This window comes from Megalops cyprinoides, chromosome 18 (assembly GCF_013368585.1).
Source record: "Megalops cyprinoides isolate fMegCyp1 chromosome 18, fMegCyp1.pri, whole genome shotgun sequence".
NCBI lineage: Eukaryota > Metazoa > Chordata > Actinopteri > Elopiformes > Megalopidae > Megalops > Megalops cyprinoides.
In genome coordinates this window covers 10,590,798-10,615,532 of record NC_050600.1, presented here as the reverse complement: position 1 = coordinate 10,615,532, position 24,735 = coordinate 10,590,798, and the positions used below count along the sequence as shown (strand labels likewise).

The 24,735-nt window shown below is 42.0% G+C and overlaps 1 protein-coding gene across 2 annotated transcripts in view; it reads right to left on the bottom strand.

The window, feature by feature from the left end:
- LOC118793149 (inactive ubiquitin carboxyl-terminal hydrolase 53-like) overlaps positions 1 to 24,460 on the bottom strand; it is a 46,875-nt gene extending 22,415 nt beyond the window's left edge. Inside the window, exons 1-9 of one of the 2 annotated variants that reach the window (XM_036551175.1) lie at positions 24,000 to 24,460; positions 12,067 to 12,745; positions 9,186 to 9,278; positions 8,897 to 9,031; positions 6,379 to 6,492; positions 5,447 to 5,529; positions 5,254 to 5,359; positions 3,685 to 3,831; positions 1,051 to 1,200 (exon numbers count right to left, since the gene is read on the bottom strand). In XM_036551175.1, the coding sequence (XP_036407068.1) occupies positions 1,051 to 1,200; positions 3,685 to 3,831; positions 5,254 to 5,359; positions 5,447 to 5,529; positions 6,379 to 6,492; positions 8,897 to 9,031; positions 9,186 to 9,278; positions 12,067 to 12,210 (972 nt within the window). In that variant the 5' untranslated portion in view covers positions 12,211 to 12,745; positions 24,000 to 24,460. Of the gene's footprint in view, positions 1 to 1,050; positions 1,201 to 3,684; positions 3,832 to 5,253; positions 5,360 to 5,446; positions 5,530 to 6,378; positions 6,493 to 8,896; positions 9,032 to 9,185; positions 9,279 to 12,066; positions 12,746 to 20,925; positions 21,029 to 23,999 lie in introns of those variants that run through there. The other variant, XM_036551176.1, reaches the window with a different exon arrangement.
- Between the last annotated feature and the right edge of the window lie 275 nt (positions 24,461 to 24,735).

Genomic DNA, 24,735 nt, shown 5'->3' with positions numbered 1-24,735 from the left:
AGTGCAAAGCAGCCTGGGCAGGGTGGGGACAGGCTAGATGGGCATTGTGACCAAACATTACCAGTTTTTATGAGAGCTTTCTTGCTCTGGTAATTATTACTGAAATCTACATCCCAGGTTTCTCACTGTAAATTGATTGTACAGACATATGACAAGGTACTGCACATTAATGTTGCTCAAAAAATAAACAAATGCATGAATGAACAATTTTGTGTGTGCGTGCTTAAGGCTACACGGAGCTCTGCAAACAGAAGAAGAGAACGAGGGCGATATGTTAGGTGCGGCTGCTCAGCGAGCGTGTTTGACGCCTATAAACCAGCAGAGCCAGCTTGCTCACGCTGCAGAGGCGGCTGATGTATAGCGCACAGGCATCCCACCATATTTCAACACGCTGTAAAACTTACCCACAGCAAGTGTGCCTCTGGCCTCACCCCTGGACCTCACAGCCGCGCGGAGGTCCCGCCGCCGCACCGAAACCACCATCATCATGCCCACCTCTTAAAGCGGATCAATGGGAGCAACCTTCCTATTCCACCGAGTGTCTTTTTTTTTAACAAAGTGCTCATAAATACCACAGCTGGCTGCTGTGCTTTCTGATCTCTCACTCATAAAATAAGAGCTGGGGCTTGCTTTTATTGTTCTCGTCAAGCACGGTAAGTAGTCCTGGAATAATGAACTTTGCATTTCCAGGGCTGTTTTTAGGTTACTTGAAGGGTGGGGAAAAAAAAAGATACTTCACTGGTGTTGCCACGATGTTACAGTGAGTTGCCATGCATTGGGAACAGATGTTTACCCAGTCTGAGCAAAGCAGCGATTTGCCTCAAACACTTTTTCATTTATAGCAATTCCAGATTTTTCTGCTTTTATGCAGGACTAATCTGTGCAAAGCACCATTTGTTTTCATTGCCCCAGCATGATATCCCATGTCTGCAGACTCTCCTGGCGTTTCTATAGAAAGGACCCCATTAAAGCAGCACAGTGCTGACAAACCAGGAAATGAAAAGTGGAATACCTGAAGCAGAACAGAGGCCGCCGGTGCGAAAAACCCACCTCTTTCACAGTGGCGTCGTCAAAGAACACCCATTTGGAGGATTTGGTGTGGTAAGCGAAGGCACAGTAGTGTCTGCTGGAGTAGCAGATCATCCCCACCAGGAGCAGCTCGCTCTTTTTGGCCTGTTCGTCAGTGACCCGGTAGAACAGCTGAGGGAGACACACATCACACAAGCTAGGGGTTTGAAAATGGACATACGGTACCAATCAAAAGTTTGGACACACATTCTCATAGAAGGGTTTCCTTTACGTAGAATAATAGTAAAGACATCAAAACTATGAAATAACACAAACTGGAATTATGCAGTGACCAAAGTGTTAAATCAAAACTCTCTTATATTTTAGATTCTTCAAAGCAGCCAAAAATATTTTTTAATTAAAAAAAAAATCATACATAGACAAATATAAATAGTGAAGTTGATGCCTAAAAAACAAATTGCGCGTAAGTCTTTAGATTAAACCTCTTTGAATGCATGTTTCCCATCATCTCAGGTGTGTCCAAACTTTTGACTGGTACTGTAGTTACACGTTCTTGGAAATCCAAACCAATCCAATGAAAGGTTGGGCTTACTATGCTGTACAGTGGATCTACAATACACAGGAGTTCCCAGTTTTCACAGTTCACAATGAAGACACCTTCCCTGTGATATGGCCACTTTTGAATCGTCGTTAAAGTGAATGCTGAGTAAAGGGCTTTGGTTAGATTGAATGCAAGGTATTGTAAACGTTTTGCATACATGTAAAAATGAAATTGTCATGAACTCAATGGACTGTGTCCCTGACTTCAGTTCCAGAGACATCTGCGCACTGTATGAGTGTGTTTGTGAACGTGTTTCACACCAACACACACGCATATCTAAGTATTTCAATGACAACAACAGCAGCTTCAGCTGAAGGCTCCTCTTCCAAGAACCCCTCACACAAAGGTCGTATAGTGTGTGGCAGAGAGATCGCCAAAGAGACCCTTTTTTTTTCCCCTCATTTTTCTTTCCCTCTCTGACTGAATAGTTGGTTTCTTGGTGACCTTCAACAATAGATGCCAGGGAGGGCGTTTTAACAACCAACAACATCACATGTCTCAGCAGAAGAATGAATCAGGCCTTTTGTGAAACTCCGGAGTTCTATTAAACTAATCCGTGACTGGAATGTATGCAAATCCAGGAAAGCAGCAATGGAAATCCATCCAGGCAGCCTTCAAATGAACACAGCTAGTCTTCCTCCTGGACACAAACCGGAAAATGTTCTGAACCACAGGACCAGCAAAAGGACCATTTGGATTTGGACATCTTGTGGCCTGCGCAACAGCTTCTCTGAGGACACACTTCTCGAACAAAGAACAGAGCGATCCTCAGACAGAAACAACGCTGCCTGCAGTGGTGCATATACGCATGCGAGGGAGATAAAAGCAGGCACTTCACACGCGCGTCTTGTCACGGAGGTACCTGGGGCCAGAGGCATAAATGAAACAAACCTGGTGAGGCTTCAGGAGCAGCAGGGACAGAGGACCGCACATCTGATGCCGTTACGCAACCGCAGACTTACGGGGATAAAGCGCCGCTTTATTTCTCGCATATGTTTTCCGCAGCTAAAACAAACTGCGCTGGGCACGTAATGTCAAGTAACGACAGCTGCAAAAATACAACAACTAACAACAACAACAAAAAAAAACTTCCGCTTAAAAAAAAAACAAACATACTAAAACTGTGGACAAACACGCCACGAAACACAGCTTTTCTCTGTGCAGCATCCAAATGAGGTTTAGACATGCAAGAGCCATCTAAAAAAGCCACAGTCATAAAGAGCTAGAGGCAACCATGCTTCTTACATTCTGTTTTGCCTACATTTTCACTCTGTGTAATCAGTGCCTTCACAACTTTAATCGGACCAGTTTTCTAATCTATCATTACAGCCTGGCAGGGGAAGATTATGTTGAGTTGTTGAATAAGCATGTTCTAATCTCGCTTAAGTTTTAGGCCACTTCTGGATCTCTCCACTGGGCTTTCCCATATTCTGTCTGCACTAAAATATGTCTGCACTGTTCACAGGGAGACATTTGCATTTCTCAAATACAATTCTATAAAGCTGATAAAAGAAGAGTTGTGGGGTTCTCCTGAGAGGCTCCGTCAACTAGGGGATGTCTTGAGTAAAATCTGTGCCCTACAGCCTTGGTTTGAAACTGGCCGCATTATCTGCCAACAACAATCGGGCACCCACGTTGACAGAATAAATTGGTTTCATCCCACTAGGGATAACGGTGGGTAGAGGTTGGTCAGGGCTTCCTCATCTCAGCACTCCCAGGTACCCTGAGATTCTTCCAGCACCTTTAAGCTGCTCAGATAACGTCAGCTGAGTAGCATGTATCACCTGATGAGCACCCACTTCACTGAGGTACACTGATTTATAGCATGAAAAATCACTGTTGGCTGCACGTGATTGTGTCAGAGGACTGCAGTGATTTTGCTTCATAGCTGAAGAATAAGAAACTGAAGAATACCACAAACTCCATGTGTTACACCTAATGCATGTCTCCAGCTGAGTGGGAGTAAACTGCAGAGACATGCCTGTACTGTACGCACGCTCCTTGCCTAACCAGCGTTGTGAGGACTGTGCTTCTGCAGCTGACCAGGCCCTTACCCCAGAGAGATTGAGGTGTGGACCCAGACACCGGATGACATCCTCGGTGAGGTCGGACTGCTCGGCGTCCCACACAAAGCCGATGGTGACGATCTCCGGGGAGTTCATGAGCACACGCCGGATCTTGATCCTCTGTCCGCAGTTACTCTGCGCAGAGAGAGGAAAGGGAGACAGTAGAGTGAGATGCAGGAGAGCAGGATGCAACGCTGACACTGGACCTGCTCACATTAATCTCAGACACAATGGGCTCATCTCACAAATCTACCTATCTAAAACGGCGAAAAGGGAAAACATGATAACCCACATGATTGGCTAAGCCCTGTTATCATATCGCCTCCGGTCTTATTAGCGCTATTTTGCATTTTGGCTATATCATATCTATAATCTATGATAATACAGCCTTCACACTTCTTAGACCAGTATTCATTAACTGGACGGTTCGTTTGGTTCACTTTTTTTCCCCTGAGGGCAACGATCGTATAACTGAAGGTGGGAAGAAGCAAAAATGCTATGCAGAAAGCGTAGGATGGAGTCATAAAACCAAGCAGCACCACAGTGTCTGTTAATGCTTTATGCTTGCAAGATGCTGCTTCAGCAGCACTATCAATGCTGTCTTGTCTCTCACACTCACATACACACACACATATAGGTGGAGCAGTTTTAAGGTGCAGCATATGAAGTACTTGCATGAGACTGAGGTAAAGTGGAGTGGTGTGCTGCAGTTGCAGCTGACTGAGGATAAGTCTGACTATTTTTATCTCAAGCCTAGAATGGCAGCTTCTCCTTGCGCTCTGCTCAAACACAATGTGACAGCCGCACACAATGAGATAACTCAACACTGCACATGCCTCAGACGCACAGAGTCATTGCCAATCCTTTTCTTTTACAAGCAGGTGGAAGACGATATAACCACACGACCAATGATGGCTGGTATGAATAATATTTTATTCATGCATAAATTCATTTTGACATCAGAATGTCTCATGGGAACAAGTCGAACAAGACTGGTGTGAAAATGAGATATTTTTAATGTGTCCAACATTGATTTGGTGGCTATATCTTTTGTTTTGATTATAGCATGTTTGTAGGTCATCATTTGAATGAACAACACAAGGAAATAACGTAAAATGCCTATATGTGCATTGAACATAACCACTGTTGTGTTGACATTAGATCTGTATGCTTAAGTACAATGCTATCTGCACAGCTGAGCTCACCACGGTCATCTCAGATCACAAATGGTGTCAGCACATTAAAAATGCAGTGTGTGCTGACACCTTACCTCCAGAGAACATCATCGTGTGTGTGTGTGTGTGTGTGTGCGTGCATGTACATGATCATGAAGTCCCCTGACAGGGATACAACTTTCTCAAAAGCAGCGGGTGAGATTTTCCTGCTGTCTTCATTTCCCAGGTGGGCATCTAGTCCATCTGACACAAACCAACTGAACATACAGTGCTAAAATGCACATTAAAATAAACAACCAAAAGAACTCATTGGATTTGGATTGGCTACTGGATGGAATGACACATCTGCATCCCCTGGACAGGCAGTGAAGAGGACACCTACCGGGCAATTTCTGAGGTCCCCACTGGTGCTCGCTGCCTGCAGCAGTTCCCCAAACATGTCAGCCCTGAGTCTCTCGTTCCTTTCAAACACGCGGTCCACCTGTTGGCTGGGAAACAGGGGGAGGGGAAGGGAAGGCCATTAATGGTCAGTGGTCAGTGAAAAAGACAGTGTGGCTGGCGAGAGCAGCGCTTACCAGAGGGCCGTGGTGGAGACATAATGCACTAACTCTGTGAAAGGCAGAGGGTCAGAGGAGGCCCCGCAGCTACGGCACACAGACTGCAGGGAAGGAACACAAACAAGGCCATTAGCTAGGTGCCAATTAAAAACACAACTCCACAACACTAATTATCTATCCTGTCATTTCAGGCTTGGGACAAATGACACCTTGAGGTGTTTTTGTCAGCATGCTGGGGGGGATGGAAAACGCATCAAATTACCGTAAACATGTGTGTTACCACGGCTGGTGTCAGCTCAGTAGGCCACTTCTAAATTAGCCCTTTTTTAAAAAGTGAACTTAGATTTGATCAGTCCTGATGCTGGATCAAAAATACCATCTTCAACCACTAAAAAAATCCTTGATTTAAAAGCTTTTTGTCTCACTCAGATAGTGAAACCAGGAGGTGTGAAATCATCAATCCTCACTGGGTTACCTTATGCTGCCTGTGCAAGTTTCTAATCACACTAGAGGTGCTAACCACATCTTGCTGACACTTGCATGGCACTGTTTCAGCTCCAGTTCACTGATCTCCTGTTGATCCTGCCTGAACTCCCTCTCACTAAATCCCAACAGTATGGTAACCTTTCCACAAGGTCTTGAGAGCTAGTGACTGGGAAAACCGCTATTGACTTGCCCTTTCAGGCTGCTAGCTTATGTGTGAGGAAAATATCTCTTCATCAGCACATTCAAATAATCTTTTCTGATGACAGATTTCCTGTATCTGACTAGAACAGGACTGGCAGTGCCCCGCTCGCTGTGAACAGTGATTTATTCATAAGACGTCTCTACCCATCTGACGGAGAGCTGCACTGGATGTGCGATTTGCGTATGTTGTTCATATACTGAGTACAATGCTGAATGCATGGGGCTATAAAGGAACAGTGTGCAGAGTGTTTCAGCTCCATTACCTGCTCATAAAGAGTCATTGCAAACTTCTGGTGGGTGATGCAGGACTTGGACGTGCAGGCATCCGTCTCTATGTCAGGTACCGTGTGTAGGTGAATCCTCTCCAGAATGTTCTCCTTTCAGACGAAGAGACAAACACATGAGCCCTTCATTCCTACACGATAACCTGCCGCTACTTTTGGTTTGTAATGCATCTGCACTGGACTGCTTTGGCATAAACAGCCAAAGTAAACTGAGCAGACTAAACACGTGGACAGTGTATGGCGGTCAGTCAGGCTAAACAGGAAACAGTGCCTGTGCGGATAGTTGTGTTGTATTTTAGACATATTCATACAAAACGTATAATCTCCAATAATGGTTCAATTATGCTCAACTGTGAATCCCATTCTGGCTAAAGTAAATTAGAAATTGAAACTGTGGATCCTGGTCTTGTGATGTAGATAGAATGTCAGTACAAATTCCCTGCTAATGAGGCAGACAAGGGTAACTGAGAAGAAAACACATTCACAGAGAAAACGGGTTCACTGAGGCAAAAGGACAGACCCTGTGGAGACATAAAAATCAGCCCCGCAAAACACAAATAGAAATAAAAGGTTCTTTGCTCTCGGGACGCTCAAGATCAGAAGACACACTGGATGCTCCGGAAACAAGGAGAAAACCACTTAATGCATCTGGATTTCCCTTTTTAAATTTTCTTTATTTGTTTAGGAGGTGAGACAAGACAGGGACTATGTCATTACCGCCTGTATTACTGTCACTGGTTTCCTCCCAAGTTAAGCAATGCCTGCAAATGTACAAAGAGGTCTGGTTCTTTTCATTTAAATACACTGATGTTGCTAAGGAAATAAACTTGGTTCATAAAAACATAGTTTTTAGACTTGTAAAAGGAATAACAGTAATGTAGATGGAAGAGCAAAGATTTTCAAACAACTCCTTCTGATACTGGAACATTGACTTGTTAGAGACCTTGTTCTTCACAGGAAAATTGTTACAGATGATAGACTCATAACAATGCTTTTAGATTTAGATTAGAGTTTCTGGTATTGTGAACCTCAGTATTCTTTTTAAAAAAATAATCCCAAAAAAAAAAAACTTACAGATTTACAGACTTACACAGAGGCTACTTCAAATGTATAGCAGGCAGTGAGGATGCAACCTGTCGTTAAAGCACTGCTAATGTTGGAGGGAAGAGTACGTTACAAGACCTCACACACATTGTTGACAGGAACCGATCATTTCTTGATGTAGTACTTTATTGTTCCTGGCTCCCAGAACTGCTGTAAAGTTTATTTTTAATTGGCTGTTAGTTCTGTAGATCCAACTATTTATTTAATATAGTCTTTACTGAATCGGAACCACAGGAACCCGAGGATTAGACTTTTTATAAATAATTATGTGAAAAGACACTGATCTGGGTCAATCGCTTACGTGTTTACTGCCTTGGCAGCCTAAGCTGAACTCGCCTTGGTCATTTCAGACATCACCCACCTCTGCTCTGACCCACTAGTGCAGATAGAAAGACCTCACTCTAATGTTTAGTCCCTACCCCATAATGATTTCCTCCGTGGGGATGATTTCACCCCCGCAAACCTGCTGCGCTAAACAGGAAATAATTATACGTCTGTACAGAGCAGTTTTAATTACTCTGCTATACATGTAGGCACAAATACCAATGTGAACAGCGTATAATATAGGCTTGTGGAAAAGACACCTTGTATACATAGTCCACAGACACACACACACACACACACACACACACACACACACAGACCAGTTGAGAACACCATGTCGCATGAATGACTACATAAATGATGTTCTTACCCTATAAACAAATATTCGCTGATGCCAAAATTGGGGAAGAATGTGTATACAGTATATACTGTAACATGATTTTGGTAGACAAGAACCATAGCCAGAGGTTTTTGGACAAAACGACCCAATTTCAAAACAACCGTAATTCAGCTTAGTCATTCATATAAATACCATTAAGGCTGTGAACTACACAAGCCACCACGTCATCCAGTACAGAAGCATTTCACAGAAATGAATCAGACAGGCAAAAACACTCTAAATCTAAAGTCTCCAGGGATTTAATGATCTGAGGATCCAAGCAAAATGCAAAAAAAGTACAAAACATAAACATAAAAAGCAGTGAGGAAGGAGAAGCAGGAAAGGTTTACAAGCAGAGAAATTCAATTACATCCTCTCACTAGTGCTAAGCGTGAAATGAAGCCCTAACAAATGTAAGCGGGACTAAATGAACATGTCTTAATGATACACTGTGCCCATTACAGCATGTGCTTTCCCATCGCAGTATTAACAGTGAGAGCGAGCGGGCAGAAGAGGTCACACGTGTTGCGTAACGTGCCTTGATCATTTTTGCAGGCCCTGTCAGGAGAGGGCCTCTCTGTGTAACCTTGCCCAGGCGTTTGTCACAGCACATCTCCTCTCTGGTCCAGTGCCCAGGGGGGCCCGGGTGCCCTCATCCTACCGGGGTCACGGTCAGCACGCGGGACTTACAAAGCACTCGGCTGCGTCGTCCATAAAGCCCAGCTGGAACCGTTGCTCATCCTTGAAGGTCTCAGCCAGGGCGTGGCGCAGGTTGTCTGAAGGCAGGGCACGCTCTCTGCTGTGCTGGAACTGGGTGAAGATGCTCTGCGGGGTGGGGGAAAAGAAGGGGGGGGGGGGGGGGTAAATCAAGCGAATCTTCAGGCTGCCAAACTTCTTCTTTCCCAAAGTTGAAAGTGAAGTGTACTGTAAAAACAGGGTCTCTAGACAGAGACACAGACACAACACAGGCACGGCCTACCTTCAGCGCACAGAAGATACACGCCTCCCCCAGGCAGAAGTGGCCAGGAAGCTGCCTCAGACTCCGCCTAAAGATATCCAGCTGCCACAGCACCTGCATCGGGGAGTCAGGTGAATTCATTTCTCCTCCTCATTCGGTGAGTTTGCACAAACAGGCGCATCAGCTTTAAGCCTTTCATACTTCAATACCTTTGTATCGGTGCCAGCGTAAGCTGGGCTACAACCATTTGTTGTGACAAGAAGCATGGATTCCTGTCACATTTTACACTAAGCAAGAGTGAGTCTGTCAAAAATAATGCAGTGTCCAAAACCTCACACACGCAAAAGATATAAAGGGAATGGAAAATGGAAACACAATACACCTAAACAGTTAACTTCTCCACTCTCTGTTCTGGTGGATGCTGTGAGTGTTAGAAATTTGTAATGTGACTCATTGCTGTCCTGTTAGTGGGCAGCAGGAGGAGGGGCTGTGTGGCTGTCAGACAGTGGGGTGGGGTGGGGGTTACTTCTGCTGAGTCCTGCATGCCCCCCCCCCTCTCAATCTACATACAGCCCCCCCCAAATTAGGATGAAAACAACAAGGGATTTTAGTAACTACCACAGACCCCAGCTGATGGATTCAGGGAACAGAGCTGGGCTCCAGCAGGGATATGGAGGGGAGGACAGAAAGTCCTGTAAATATTTTCATTTTAAGAAACACACTGTGCAGTGTGTCTAATGACTCAGTGTGACAGGATGAGGGAGGCTGCCCACAGAGGCCTCGTGTTTTATCAGCCCCTTTCAGTTCCCAGAAGCGGACATCAGGCCACTCAAGGGCCTGACAGGAAAACCTTTGTTGCAAATTTTAGATAGCGTGTGATGTAATCACAAGCATAGTTTACCGATACTAATTTACCAATAATACCAAGAACATGAGAAGACCATAACGATGACAATAGGCCACACAGCCCATCTTGACTTATCCTTTGCCTTTATCTAAAATCCATTGGCTTATGAGATTTCATATTCAATTGCCTCCTGAATGGTAGCATGGAATGTAATATGGTGTGCCTTAATTTAGCGGCATAATTAAATATATGTGGGTTATGTTACTTGTTTTCAGGAGACTCATTACAACTACCTGTCTGCAAGTAAGAGAAAAAGAAAACAGTGCAGCTAGGACAAGTGAGAAGAGAGCCGAACACACAGCAGAATCTCCTTGTATTCTAAACAGCATTCCGGAACTCCACGAACTGACACAAACACAAAGTTCAAATGTTTCTGTTGGGGCAATCTCCATGTCAGATGCCACGCCTCTGAATTTTTCCCTATTATGAACTGGAAAAAAAATGCAGCCTAAATCTAGATATTCTGTCACTATACAGAAATAGGCATTGTAATGTTTTACAAGGTATTTCGAGTGCAGTGTGTGTGGCTGAGTATAGGGGGCAGCAGGCAACTGACTGCCTGTACACAAACATAAGACTGCAACAGCAAGAGAAGAAGAACAGAGGCTTTAAGAGCTGAAGTGCAACAGCTTACAGAAGAGCAGCTGTACTTATAAGTGGATGATCTTTTGTGAAGTGAGTGGCGAGCTAGCAAAAGATTTCCATTTATGATGTATCCCACTGAAGACTTAACTATTTCAAACTTTCTCTTGTCTAATGACATCAATGACCACTCTCACAAACACGTAAGAAAACAACAACGCTCAAAAGTTCCTGAAATGTTAATTTCCTGAAAATAATGCCCCATGCTTGCTTTTAGGTTATGACCTTTAAATGAGCCACTGAGTTTCTCCTCACTGCTGACGTGTCTCATCACAGACAAACAAAATAGGCCTGAACACACACATGGAAAATAGATCCTGATCTCACAAGCATGAGTAACTGCTTCCTAAATGTTGAAGACCTTTTACCGAAAAAGTAGTCATGGATGGGGCCATGAATTATTGGGTAAATGTGGGTAAATATAACTATAAATGTCTTCCTAAGAAGTAGTACAGCAACTATTAACATGGTTTCCAAAGAATTACCATTAGGTGTAAAAACATGTAGAAACTACATGGAAAAATACATCTAATATCAAAATGGTCCCCCCCACAATAATTTTTCTCCTCCCCTCCCAGACTCGTCTCAAGAACCTTGAGATCGTGAGTCATTTTAAACCCCAGCAAAAACAAACTCTTTATAATATCAAGCCTACTTTTCCTATGCCAGGTGTTCTCTGTCTCGTGTGTTTATTTCTCTTCTCTCTTTTTTGATAATATAGTAAGATAATATAACTCTACAAGGAAAACGTATCAAAGCCCCGTGTACTCATTCTACACCTTCACAAATGAAAAACCAAACTATGGTAAGAAGGGTCATTGTAGCATAACAAACATAGGCCTTTCACCTGCACAGCAGATGGTAACAGCAGCATGTTTACCAAGCTCCACCTTTCTAAGAAAGATCACAAGTAATTCAAGACCCATCTGTAGGCAGCCTTAGCTGGCAGATACGGAAATGCTCTTCAAATATTCAATGCACCAAGCAGATCCATTCTTGGAATCAACGTGAAACAAGAGTACACCCATCACTTTGTGTGTTAGCTTTAGGAAATACCTCAAAACATCACTCCTAAAACCAAAAACTAACACTATTATGTTGAGTCTATGACAGGGGAAGAGGGCTTTTTTGCACGCACGTACAATTTGATCATAAAAAACGGATCAAAACTGTTGAAAGAACACACCTGATCACTGAGTGCACCATACTAAGGGAAATAGTTTCACAAGCAACAGAAACACACCGACAATGTGAACCCCCGTCACACAAAAATGACCTTAATAAATGCTCCACACATTGTAAAAGCAAGAATGGTCAGACCGGCAGCGCAGAAGGACTTTGGAGGGGGCTCACCTGCACAGCGCTGTTGAGGAAGCAGCTGTTCTGGCCTGGCTCATTCAGCAAACCCTTGGTGGGAGCCAGGGACAGCATGCTCCCCGGCTGGTAGGACTTCCCAAGATTGCCCCCTGGCTTCTTGAAGAACTTGACCCATGCCATTGGATTGAAGGTTCACCTTATGTGGGGGGAAAAAGAGTCACTCGGGGAGGCAGGTGGACGGAGATGCCAGAGCCTTGAGGAACCTCAGCCCGTGGAGGTTTCGTTATTCCACTAGCAGCTGTCTCTCTGCACATCAGCGTCTGGTCTCTTTGCGCCAACTCAAGAGGGAAGCGATTCCAACATTCCCCCTTGGAAATGTCTGAGGGAGTGGCTCAAATTAAATGCCACAAATAAAAAAAAAAAAAAAAAAATCACTGGCAGGGATGTCTTTTATACCCAAACCAAAACCTCAGAGTGCTGAGTAGTAATCCAAGGGCTCTGAAGCACGGCTGTGTCGCTGGTGAGGCAATTGCCTTGATGATCATTCTCCCTCTTCAGCACGCACTGGGAAGAGGCTGCGGGACTGCTGTGCTGATGCTGCTGCCCTGCATTGCTCTGGTGTCCATGGTAGCATCAATGGGAGTGATTCCTCTGTTCATCCATAGGGAAGCTCTGGAGCGGCAGATCTCAACATTGGATATCAGAGGGGCCCAACCTAAACAGGGGAGTAAAGAGAAGAATGCACTGATACACACTGAAACAAACATTTTACAGGAACAACCAAACATCCAATATGCCAGTATGCATATAATGATGTAATTATGTATGCAATATCCACATGTATGTAATTACTCTCTTTGATGCCGACAAGGACATTCAGTTGCCTTGTTGACTTTAACTGTGAAATCAAACTAGCATATTCAGTGGGGTACGTACATGAAGAAGAACCTGAAAGGTGTGACTTGTCCCAGTAAACATACCAATTCTATGATGAAACTTTCCACGCAGTATCTCCGCCTATCCACACCCATTTTTGTAATCTGAGCTATTATTACAAACAGATGATAACAAAATACAGAACTGTCAAGCGGTAAACAGCATATTACAGACAATAGTACAAAATGTGTGTTTAAATGAGATTTCTCCACACATTTAACAGTGAAATAAAGTATATGGGACTTAAAAAAAACCCACAGTAATCACACCACCAGCTGTGTATATACATCATGTAGTGTCAGGCTGAAATCTTTTTGTCATTTTGTCGCTTGCTGCTCTTCAGTTATTCAGCTGAAGGTTAAACAGGATTGGGAATCATGCCAAGACAGAATATCATCTAGCAAACAGAGAACTGAAAATGACTTTGCTTCCAACGGCTTTCCTTTGACAAGTCCAAAGCAATCATTCTCCCTATGGCACACATTTTGCCTGGGCAGTCCATCTTGCAGGCTTTCTCCAGCCACACCATTCACCACTGACTGAAACAAATCTGATCCTTAGCATCAAGCTACGCTCACATTCCAGTCCTCACCTCAACCTGGACAGGCCAGTGCATGTGAGGGTCACCAGCAACACGTCCAGTCAGGCAGAACCCATTACAAACAATGTGTTTCCACTCAGCCTGAAACATGCTGCAGGTATTTTCAGTTGCTGACGCTTTCAGTGGACCTGAAAACCCACAGGCTAAGGTTAGGAAATTAAGTGGTTTACATGCTGGATAATGCAGATGTCATGTGGATTATTTTACAGGATTCCTTTGGGCTTCTATGCAATTGTGTGTCTGGCTTCTAATGAGCATATTGACTTAACTGTTATGCATTAACAGAGCTCATCACAATCTTTCGGTCTGTCCCAGGCCGCAGCGGAAGATTGTTCACATGTGTAACAGTAAAAGCATAAGTAGGAGTTATGAAGATTCTGTAGCTATTAAGAGCAATCTATAAAAGGGAAAGAATTCCCATTTTGGTGTAATAAACATTGACTTCAGAGTCCATCCTACACATTATTATAGTCATTGAAAAAACATTCTGGCCATTCTGGGGAGCACTTCACTGTCAGGCAGGTAAGACACACAGAGCTGTGGTACTGCCACAGGAAGTCTGTCTAGTCATAGCAGCTGGAGGGAGACGGCAGACTCATTTCCACTGTCCGTTTCACGCCAGAGCACTTCATTCCGAGACACCCTTTCACCCACAATGGAAGAGGCAACGTCACACCCTTTCAGGGTTACACTTTTCTGCTGAACATCAATCACTCACAAATGCTGAGGTTCCCATTTTTCTTCAAAGAGAAAAGGGAATACAGGGCTGCTGTAGTGCATAACACACCATCCCATCCAAACCCTTAGATACTGAGCTGAAGCTATAAAATAACAGTTAAATATTACGCATATGATGCACTGCATGATCACGTATCAACGTGGAAGCATATGAATTTAGAATACATTTTGAAACACATATTGGCTGTTCAAAACACATTTACCAGCTACTAAAAGCACCTTTGCAGACAAGATTGTGTTGTATTCTCTAAGCCATACCAGTGTGTAAATTAATCTCATTGAAGATTTCATTTAAAAAGCTACAACTAAGTTCTCTCTTATGGAAAGTCAAATAACCAGCACCGTCTCACTAATACTAAAAAAAGAAAGTTGATCATAGAGCATAAGATCACCTCATCCTGAATGATGTTTTATCAGCTATATACGACCTGAGACTTCCTTCCTGCATTTAAGCGAAGCAAAGGGGGGGGGGGGGGGGGGGGGGGGCGGGGAGTTATCTGCGGAATTTGTGATGCACATGTGCGTGTATATTTGGAGTGCTGACACAGCCTTAAACCATACACAATTTTTCAATTCACTACTCATATGCTTAACAGATGCCCCTATCCACAACACAAGATGTTCATACATATTTAGGGACGCAGAGCTGCTAAAGAACACATATTCTGCTGAAGTTTGTGATTCAGAATGACGAATCGTAAAAGACACTGCGGTGGCATTTAAGGCCCACGTGTGACAGTCACAGAGAAACACAGAACAGCTGCTGGGATACAGCACGTACAGCAATATAAAAATCATCTGCATCTCAAAAGGCTTCGGTTTTTCTGCTCGTGCTGGTGACTGACAGGAAGGATGATCCGCTATGAAGACACACTGATGCTGGTGGAACCACACCGGAGCTCATGAAATATGCGTGTCTGCTGAGGTGCCAAAGACTCATTTAAGTTCACACAAAAAATTCTGCAAAAACAGCATCAACAGAGGCATGAAAATGTGAGTTTCAATGTCCAATGTACACTTCATTTGAAATTTCTTTGTAAATATTTCCTACCTACTAATAATTGGCATTTGTTACTGTTTGAGTGTACGGTGTATTAAAAATGCAAAGGTTTGATTTGCAGTCTTTGCTTTTTTTTCCTTCTTTTATTTTCTAATACTAGCTTGATCAATGATCAAACTACCCAGAAAGATTCAATGACCATAACTCAGGGCATCCACACTGCCCGTTGGTGAAGGCTGCATCTGAAATGATGCTGAGTAAAGCAACACAGAAGAGTCTGAGGTATGTTATATTAGGACCCATGTATAACAGAGTATTGCCAAAAATGCTTAACCTGCCCTCGCTTACTGCGTCTATGGACCAAGAAAAATAGACACATAAATCATTAACAAAATGTAGAACTTGCTCACTTAATTTTCTTAAAATGTTTAATTCATGAATCATTACACAGGGGCTCAGCGGGGAATGTTCAGAGGTTTATTGAACATTATCAGATGATGAACACCACCGCTAATGACCCAATTTTCCTAAAACCAATGTAATTGCATTCACTTTGCCTGCTTTATTGTATTCTGGTTCTCAATGCTCATGATTAAGATATGTAAAAAAATATCCACATAATGTACACAGTGGATTACTGGCCTGCAAGTCACATTCCCTCCTCCTGAGTCTCCTGAGGTCAGCTTTTCCCTATCCAACAAAACCCTCCGAGCAAAAGACACTCTCTCCTCCAGTCCAACTCTCAACAACTGCTCAGATACTTCACCGGCAAATAAAAACTGCAGTTTCAAATGCACCAGACTACCACTACATGTTTGAATTACAGAATGTCACAGGGTACATATGCACACCCAAAAATATCAAAAATACTGCCTAATTTCTTGTTCAACTGAGATTTAGCCTTTAACCCATGGATTACAATTGTTAGGTATCTCCAAGAGAATTGAAGTGTATCCCAGCAGGGATAGAAGCTGAGAGTAGGAAACAAGCTGAGCCACATTTATCCATCGGTATTCGAACAATTCTCAACCGCCGCTGCTAATTGACTGTGAGGGCTTAAGGGCGATGTACAGCAGAACCGGTTGTTGACCATTAGAGGTCTCTTGTTTGAATAGGTTTCCTCTGCAGGGAAAAAAAACAAAATTCTCCGAAACACTCTTCCAGGGACTCTGCACATTTGTAACTTTGCCACAGCCCTCCATGGCAACAGCATTCCAAAGCAATCGCTTAGGGCCTGGTGTTGCTAAAAAGTCATCTCTGGGATTAGGCAGAGTAGAAACACAGAAATAATCACTTTATATCCATTTAACTACTGTCTCAATGTTCAGATCCTCACCTGCAGTATCTTTAACTCCATGCACGTGCTTGAACAAACAAAGCCATCAATTATAAAAGTGACTCATGAAAATAAAATTATTACATGATATACAATAATCATGGGAATGATTGAAAGTGTTTGACAAAGTCAGCTGTAGCGTCTCAATAAATATCCTACTTTAATATCTCCCTGTCACATAAACTGTGCTGTGATGTTTACCTCTCTCAGTCAAAGCAACCGGAGGCCCGTATAACAATCTATTCCCATACCCACTTCCAAAACAATAATTCTTATCAAGAAGTATCTTTAAATGCAGCCACTACACCTAAATACAGTCTAGCTGTGAATGCAGCTGTTGCTAAACCACTCTAAATAAGCAGATTGGGGGCATATTTATCTACTGCTACTGCTAGAATATATATTTTAAGTGAAGTGATATTGCTTGTTGCAATAGCCAACTTAACTCTGTTTTATTTCACACACAATATTTAGCTAACATTCACATGCTTTTTGCCCCCTCTTTTTAATTACCATAGCCTTTGAATGTAAATACAGCTGAACCATTACTGTTAGGCATATAAACATGAAATTCCCTGTGAAAACAGTGCAGGACTTCACATTAAATACTGCTCATATATCTGATGCCATTAAGATCTGAAATCACCAGAAGCACTAAACTACATTGTCTATATGTTAACATCATGTCTTGCACTGCCGATTCTAATTATAATTAAACCAAGACATCGACACGGTGAGCTACAAGGGACCAGGGCTAAAATGTCTGTTTCTAATAAAATTTTCAACTTAATATTCAATGTGTACACTTCTAAATTATTTTTGGAAGAGATCGCAACTTTATGAGATGACTACTGTAATGCTTGCCATATGCAATTTTATTATTGAACCATATATTGCTTACTTAAATATTTGGCAGAAGCTCTCATCCTGAGCCACAGTACATACAAGGTCATCCTAACAAGAATAGCTGCATATGACAGGGGCAGCAAGAGCATAAACAACACAGGCAGAGAACAGCAAAACGAGCATTTAGTGGAAAAACACAGAATAAAATACAGGCAGACAACAGTAATCGATTTCACATACATATAGCGGATAAAATTACTGTCACCACAACCACATTGTTGGACTTTACAGACCATAACCCTAATCATTACCTTTGAAAGCAAAATCACACTATACAATACTGTTCTTATGGTGCCAAACAAAGCTCCACATCAAGTATGTTTCTTTGCATGATACTACTGCTTCCATAGAGAGTAGCACTGATCTGATAGATAGCTTCATGATGCTGTACCAGACTTAATTTAGAGAACTGAGTGACGAGATGCATCACCTGTGTGGTGCTAGGCACAGGACATGCCCAAATTCATTTGGCACTTCTGATGGCTATCAAGTAGCTCATTCCATCGATTTTACGTGTTTTTAATGGCTAAGTTTGTGTTCCAGTTGGATAGTGATGTTATTGGCTAGAGGAATCCCACTCCCTGCTGTCCTGAGGCCGAACCCCATGATGTCACACAGTTCTCCAGTACACCAACAGACATCGATCCCACCCTTCCTTAGAAGTCTGGGCCACGGGTGACAGGATTTCCTTCTTGCTAATCGTTTTGAATTTGGTCACTTCAGCTAACAGAATTTCACTTTACTGACTACTGAGCATTGAGCAGAAATGCATAAATACATGAAGAATCACTGTGTGTCTCTATGAAATCTGCACATGCATAAAACAGGGACTGAACAGCTGGCTAAATGTGCTTCTGATGGTCGAGCTGTCCTTAATGAAGCAATAGCACGCATCTTAGAGTAACGTCCTTGAATTAATATGGAACGCTTATTCATAGTTGAAAAGTAGAGGAGTAATGCTAACGCACACAAACACACGCACACTCACACACACTTCAAACAACCTTAAAAAAAAAACTCAAATGAAAAATTATATGATTGTTAATAAACCAGATTAATCAAGTGCACTGTGGCTTTTATCAGCTCATGCAGTGCACTCCATGCTTTCCTCCCTCAGCATCTTGGACCCACACTCATCTCTTACATTAAACAAAGGATGCCCCTCTGACAGCTTGACGTGACCTCTACACTTGTTACTGTAAGGAATAATTTGCAAGAACAATGCAAAATGACAAGCTACTGTTTTATGTGCACTGAACACCTGCCAAGAAGCATAATAACGTGAGGATAAGGCACGGAGTGGAGCCAACCCCTCAACCTGTCAACAGTTTTAATCAGCATAGAGCAGGGAGCCAGGGGAGGTGTGGATGGGATTTCCTCATCTTCTTTCCCTTTGAAATGCTTCTGCTGAGTGTGCCGCTGATGTAAGCACAGGGCTAGTAGCTGCAACCTCATGCTATCAAAGCAATATGTCATTTTTATCACTGAAATGTTTGTAGGGGTCAGGTCATGGAGCTGTTCGAGCTAGCAGAGGCAATACCATCAGCATCTTACAATACGCACTGCCTTCTTTCACTCCATCTAGAAACAGCGCTGATCTTTGGCCACCCCGTAAGCCTCCTCACAGGGTTGTGGCAGTAGACTACATGAGAAGTCAAACTTAAGGTTCTAAGGCAAGGCAATCAGAAGCCCCCAGAAGCCCTTCTAACAGCCTAATATATAATGACAGGTCGTTAATTGTGAACGGCCCACTTACAGTACTCGCTTAATTCAAGCCACAACATTTTTAGCTAACTTTTGACTTCACAAGAACAGATCCCATTACAGACTGGCTTGAGCTACATTAGTTGTATAGTGCCCAGCATTCTCACACTGGTTTCTGTAAATAGCAGTTTAATGGAAATACATCCACTTTCAGTGTTTCTTATGGTCAGGTTAAGTTATAACAGCTCTTTCATGCCTAAAAATGTGGGATCTAAAGTGGACTTCTTTGTAAACCTATTAAGACATCACTTGGAAACCTTACAGAAAATGCAAGTAATAGTCAGTGAAAGGGATGTAGCAGACTACACCAAAAAAGACACTATAGTCATTTTAAGACAAGACTACATTAATTCTCTTTTAAGGTTTCTTGTAGCTCCATGTCTGTCCTGAAGTAAATGGAAAGCCAAGAGTTTGGCACTACCAGTTCAGTCCCAATTAAAGTTAGTTTTCACTGAAATGATAGACTAATTAAAAACAAAAACATGGCATCAGGCAAATGGCAACATTTCATTATTTGTGCCTCAAACAACTTGTGAACATTCCAGAATTGCTTTCCCACAGACTTCACAAACAAGGGAAAATTCACTGGTGAGAACTTCCCAATGCAAGACAATATGAACAAAACAAATACAGTGCAAGGAAATGGATCACTACACTGCTGTTGACACTTCAGAGAGTTCACCAGTTTAATTACCTCCTTTGCTGCTGCGTAAGAGACCTCATTCAAGGATTATGCACCTGCAAAGTTATTATGCAGAAACGGGTTACCAGTGCATGCTGTAAAATGGTAGCCCATGTTATCACTGAAAATAAAGCCTTAAAATATAAAAAAAAATATATAACTTGACCCAGATTCCTCGGAGCCTGGTCTGCAGCATTCCACTATTGAAATCCAGCAGCCGTCTGATGACTTTAGACTGAATTTTCATCAATTGCCGCTTTAGAAGGGGAGAGGAAACATCCCTGACCAGCTGGAAACGTCCCGCTTCACACAGCATCCTGTACTGCAATTCCAAACCAGACAACAGGAAAAAATATAGGGAGCCGTCTACTCCAGCTGGACAGATGATCATGCGTTACATTCCCCCTTTGAACGTCTTGCCTGGTGGACCACGATAAAAATCTGGGAGGTGACCTAATTAATTCCTGAAGTCTACTGTAGACATTCTGGACACTATAAGGACAGTCAACATGCTAAAAGGAGACATGTTTAGTGTCATAAGCTTCTAAAACAAATTGTGTTAAAATTCCTTGAGATTAAAATCATGACTCTTAATAACTTAGAGGAAAAAATGAAAATGATTTATGTTTTCCATAAATACAGAGGGTAAGATGAAAAGTGTGTGTCTGTGGCAGCATTCACAAATTGCTAATAATCCAATCTGAGGTTTAAATATTTGCTTATTTAGCTGATACTTCAATAGACAACACCTTTCAGTAAAATGTAAAGTACTCTTCGGAAAAAGTGAAAAAGCAATGTGAAAAGACAGTCTCAAAGACTTTTTCAAATTTACAAAAAAAAACAAGTATGCGCGACCGACACTGGAACTATTTGCCAAGAAAACAGAGAACCGTCTGAAGTCCCAAAGTAACAGAAAACGGCAGTATTCCCACCAGACTGGAGCCAGCGCTTCCCGCAACAATGCAGCACCAGTTTCCTGTGGAGCTTCCTGCTGGCTGTTAGTGAGTGCCACGGCTCGCCGCGTTCCAGCACACGGTCAGCACTTTGAACCCTGTGAAACAGAACAGGTCGCCAACACCGCAGAACGCACAGAATAACACACTTTCTAACAATGACACAACTGCTCCGCATTGCTGCGGTGCTGAGAGAGAGAAAAAAATCATTCCTGGAACACAATTTAACGGACTCATTTGAAATTAAACATCCTCCCTGCATTATTCAGACAACTTCCTAAATCGTTCCTGGCTTCCCAGGGTCTTGCCAATAAATGTCTGGCTATAGCGCTGCCAACCTTTTCTTTCCCGTCTATCTAAACCATCATAAAGAAACCTAATATTAAAACATTTACCCTGTTAAAGTAAATTAAATCTAAATTAAATATCCCAAATGTGCTACTACTTAATAAAAAACTAAAAAGTTACTCATTAACTGCAATGTTACTAAAACATTAGGAGCTTTCAACTTGATACAAAGGCCACCAGAGTTTGAATTAGATTAATTACAAGTAGAAGATGTACAATTTTTTTTCTTCTGAATGGAGAAGAGAAATGACTTATCAACACCACACAAAGATGATGTGAAAAATCTCCACAGAGGAAATGGTATCATTGTACAGGAAGGATTTCTAAAATGACACCTCCATATCCAGTGTGATCACCCTGTCTGGTACAAAGGCACTGAGATGACATGGCATGTTGAAGGCAACACCTCACTGCACCAAAGAGCAGACAAAAATGTGCCTTCTGCTCAACAAACACCTCTTCCATAGTGCCTTCTAATGACCTCCTATGTTCCATCACGAAACTCAGCATTACTCTATTAGATAGCAACTTAGATCCCCAGCAGGTTTTTCAACATACCTCAAACTTCTGAAATGCCTTTTTGACTTGACACTTTTTCCCCCTTCCGAGCATAGAGAAAACTGTCACTGAAACAACTCTGAAGACAACTTCTTGTGAAACTTTTTTGTTAAAATTCTAGTTTTTGTCAGTTAAGGGTCATAACAGGACATGTTCCCCCTATTTATCTGTCTATCTGTCTATCACAACTGTAGTCTGTTCTGTAAGATACGAATGGATCTCTGATAAAAATGACAAAAATTTAACAAACAAAAGTGTATGTTAGTTTTTTTTTCAAAATGATGGACTTGTTTTGTATGTTACAAATTAAAAACAACTAACAAATAACCTTTTTTTATAAATAAATAAAGTACACTCGAACTACGAGAAAGAGCCCAAGTGAGACATATTACACCAGGTAATGGGTTCTGATCCTCAGTGTCCCTTGGGAGACAACCAAAAAATTTGTACAAACTCATGCCTGGACAGTGTTGTAGAGTTGTTCAAATAAAAGTGTAAGATTCTACCACCTATGGTCTTCATCTCACAAAATTACATTTACATCCCATTAGAGACAATGTTTTACCATAAAGGACACCAAATATAATATTACCAAAATTTGTAAAACAAAATATGTTGAATATATCTCATCACTCCTCTGTATTTCATTACCCCAAAACTGCACCAATTACTATGACTTCAACTGAGTCGTTGCAGCAAAAGATACACCAAACACATCAAATGTAAGTGTGCATGGCAGAACTATATTCCATTTACAATACATAACTATACATTTTAGTTGTGCTGTCAATAATGCTGTTTGCTTCAGAAGTTTTATCAGTAGGCAAAACATTCAGATATTACACAACTGTATTATTTTTTGTGGCATGTTTAGGTAACAATTCTGTTTTTGTTTTGTTTGGGATGAAAATAAATATTTTTAAAACATCTGCCATCATACAGCCAATATTAATGCTATATTTTGCATTCTCTGGGCATTTCACAGGCCAACCAAAGTAACAAGTAACATTTTGCATAATGTAGTTGGCTGCTTGATTAAATTCTTATTACTTTGAGGATGCAGGCAAATGAGATATGTGTCTCTTTAGGATACACTGAAATCTACACTGAAAAGGGGACTGATGTCGGGTTACTGATGTGTGCTTCCCAAGATTATCTGATGCCGTTTTCATTACGTGTTGCATATTTATTATTATTAGCAGTAGTAGTACTAGTAGTCAGACTAGTAGTAGTACATGGGTTATAAATACGCCGTATATGCATAGCAGCAATAAATAAACAGTGTCTTCTTTTGAAGAATAGAAAGTATTCTCAATTCGGCCACCTACTGTGCAGATATTTATTTTGTTGACAGACAGGCCTTGTAATTATGGATCATACAACAGTGTCATTAAATGGGGATCAATTAACTCGAGGCCACACATTAGCCTGATTACAGAGATACTGATAATCAGAGCACTTTGCAGCAACAGCATATGTAGCCTACAGTTTTGCAATGACAAAATTGTATTTTAAACATATGGTTTTTCAAAATTAAATCTAGCCAAATATAAACCGGTTTAAGAAAGCAGGTTTTGGAGTGGATAAATAAAACATGTAGTCTAGATACCAGCGCCTTTCAATGGGGTCATGTTGTCTACATGAATGAGTCCAAAATTGTTGTTCCGGTTCTTAAGTAACCGTATCAAATAATTTAATTCAAAATACTCACTACCCATATCCCTGTACTACTGCCTGTAACCTAATAAATGACGGAATATCGGTGGTTATCTTCTTTAAATGAAAGTCCTAACGACGTAACTTTTGATATCTGCCACCTGTATGTCCATTTAGCTAGCTACATGTAGCTACAATCGCTAAATGTATCGGAAACGGCACGACTCGAAACGCTTACTTTACGCGACTGGGGGTCAGTTTGCGCTGAAACCAACACACGATTGTGCAGAAACAACAGCAACTGTTGTTATAATTATTGTCTTTGTGTTTTAAATGTGCATTAAAGTTTCTATATCGTACTCCTCTGGAAAGACGTCCTCTCACCAGTACATTTTACCTGTGATTCAGGTAGATTTCCGCCACATGCGCATTCGTGTGAACGGCAAAATGGCGAAGAAAAAGTTGAACTTATAAGACAACACAACACTCACCATGCCAAAGTGCAAACAGCAGGATAGTCCAGGGTTTTCGCTTGCTTCGCGACAGAGCAGTGAAATGGAACTTCTTGATTGACAAGCTTTCGCTTTAAAATTCTTGTCCCGAAAAAACTGAGTTTCTTAGAGGAAGTGTTGTAGCTACATTTACCCTAAGTGGAGCATTAGCTGCGCTTTATTGCGTGAAATGTATCAAACGAAATCCACTCAAAATAATAAACCGCTGGTTAAAAGCTCTTGTCCTATTATGATACGGCACTTCTTAGCGTCTTCTTTCTTGCTTGGTATTTCCAGTTTACGCCAGTGACTGTCGCCTTCACTCGCTGTATTCCGGCTTTTTTTGGTTGTGTGACTCAGTAGTATTTGTTGATGAGCGGCGGTAGTGAGCCGTGAGCAACTCTAGGCACCTGAAATACTGGATTAGTGATGTTTTCAGACTAGGTCAAACCCCGCCTCTAGTGTACAGTATTTGCTGCAGTCCCCTAGTCAACACACACACACACTCACACACGCCGACATCAACTCCTGCTGTCACACGGACCAGGGAGGGGTTTGTCTCGCAGTTCTTTCCTGCCGTGTGTAAGTTTCCATGAGCATTTCGCCATTTGCACAGGTAGCACATTCCGTTCGGAGACGGCCCCGGTTTCAGGTGTGAGATGAGACAAATGAACCGAAACCGGACAAGGATTTTTATACTTTTTATACCGTGACGCTGCGCCATGTTTAGCGTTAT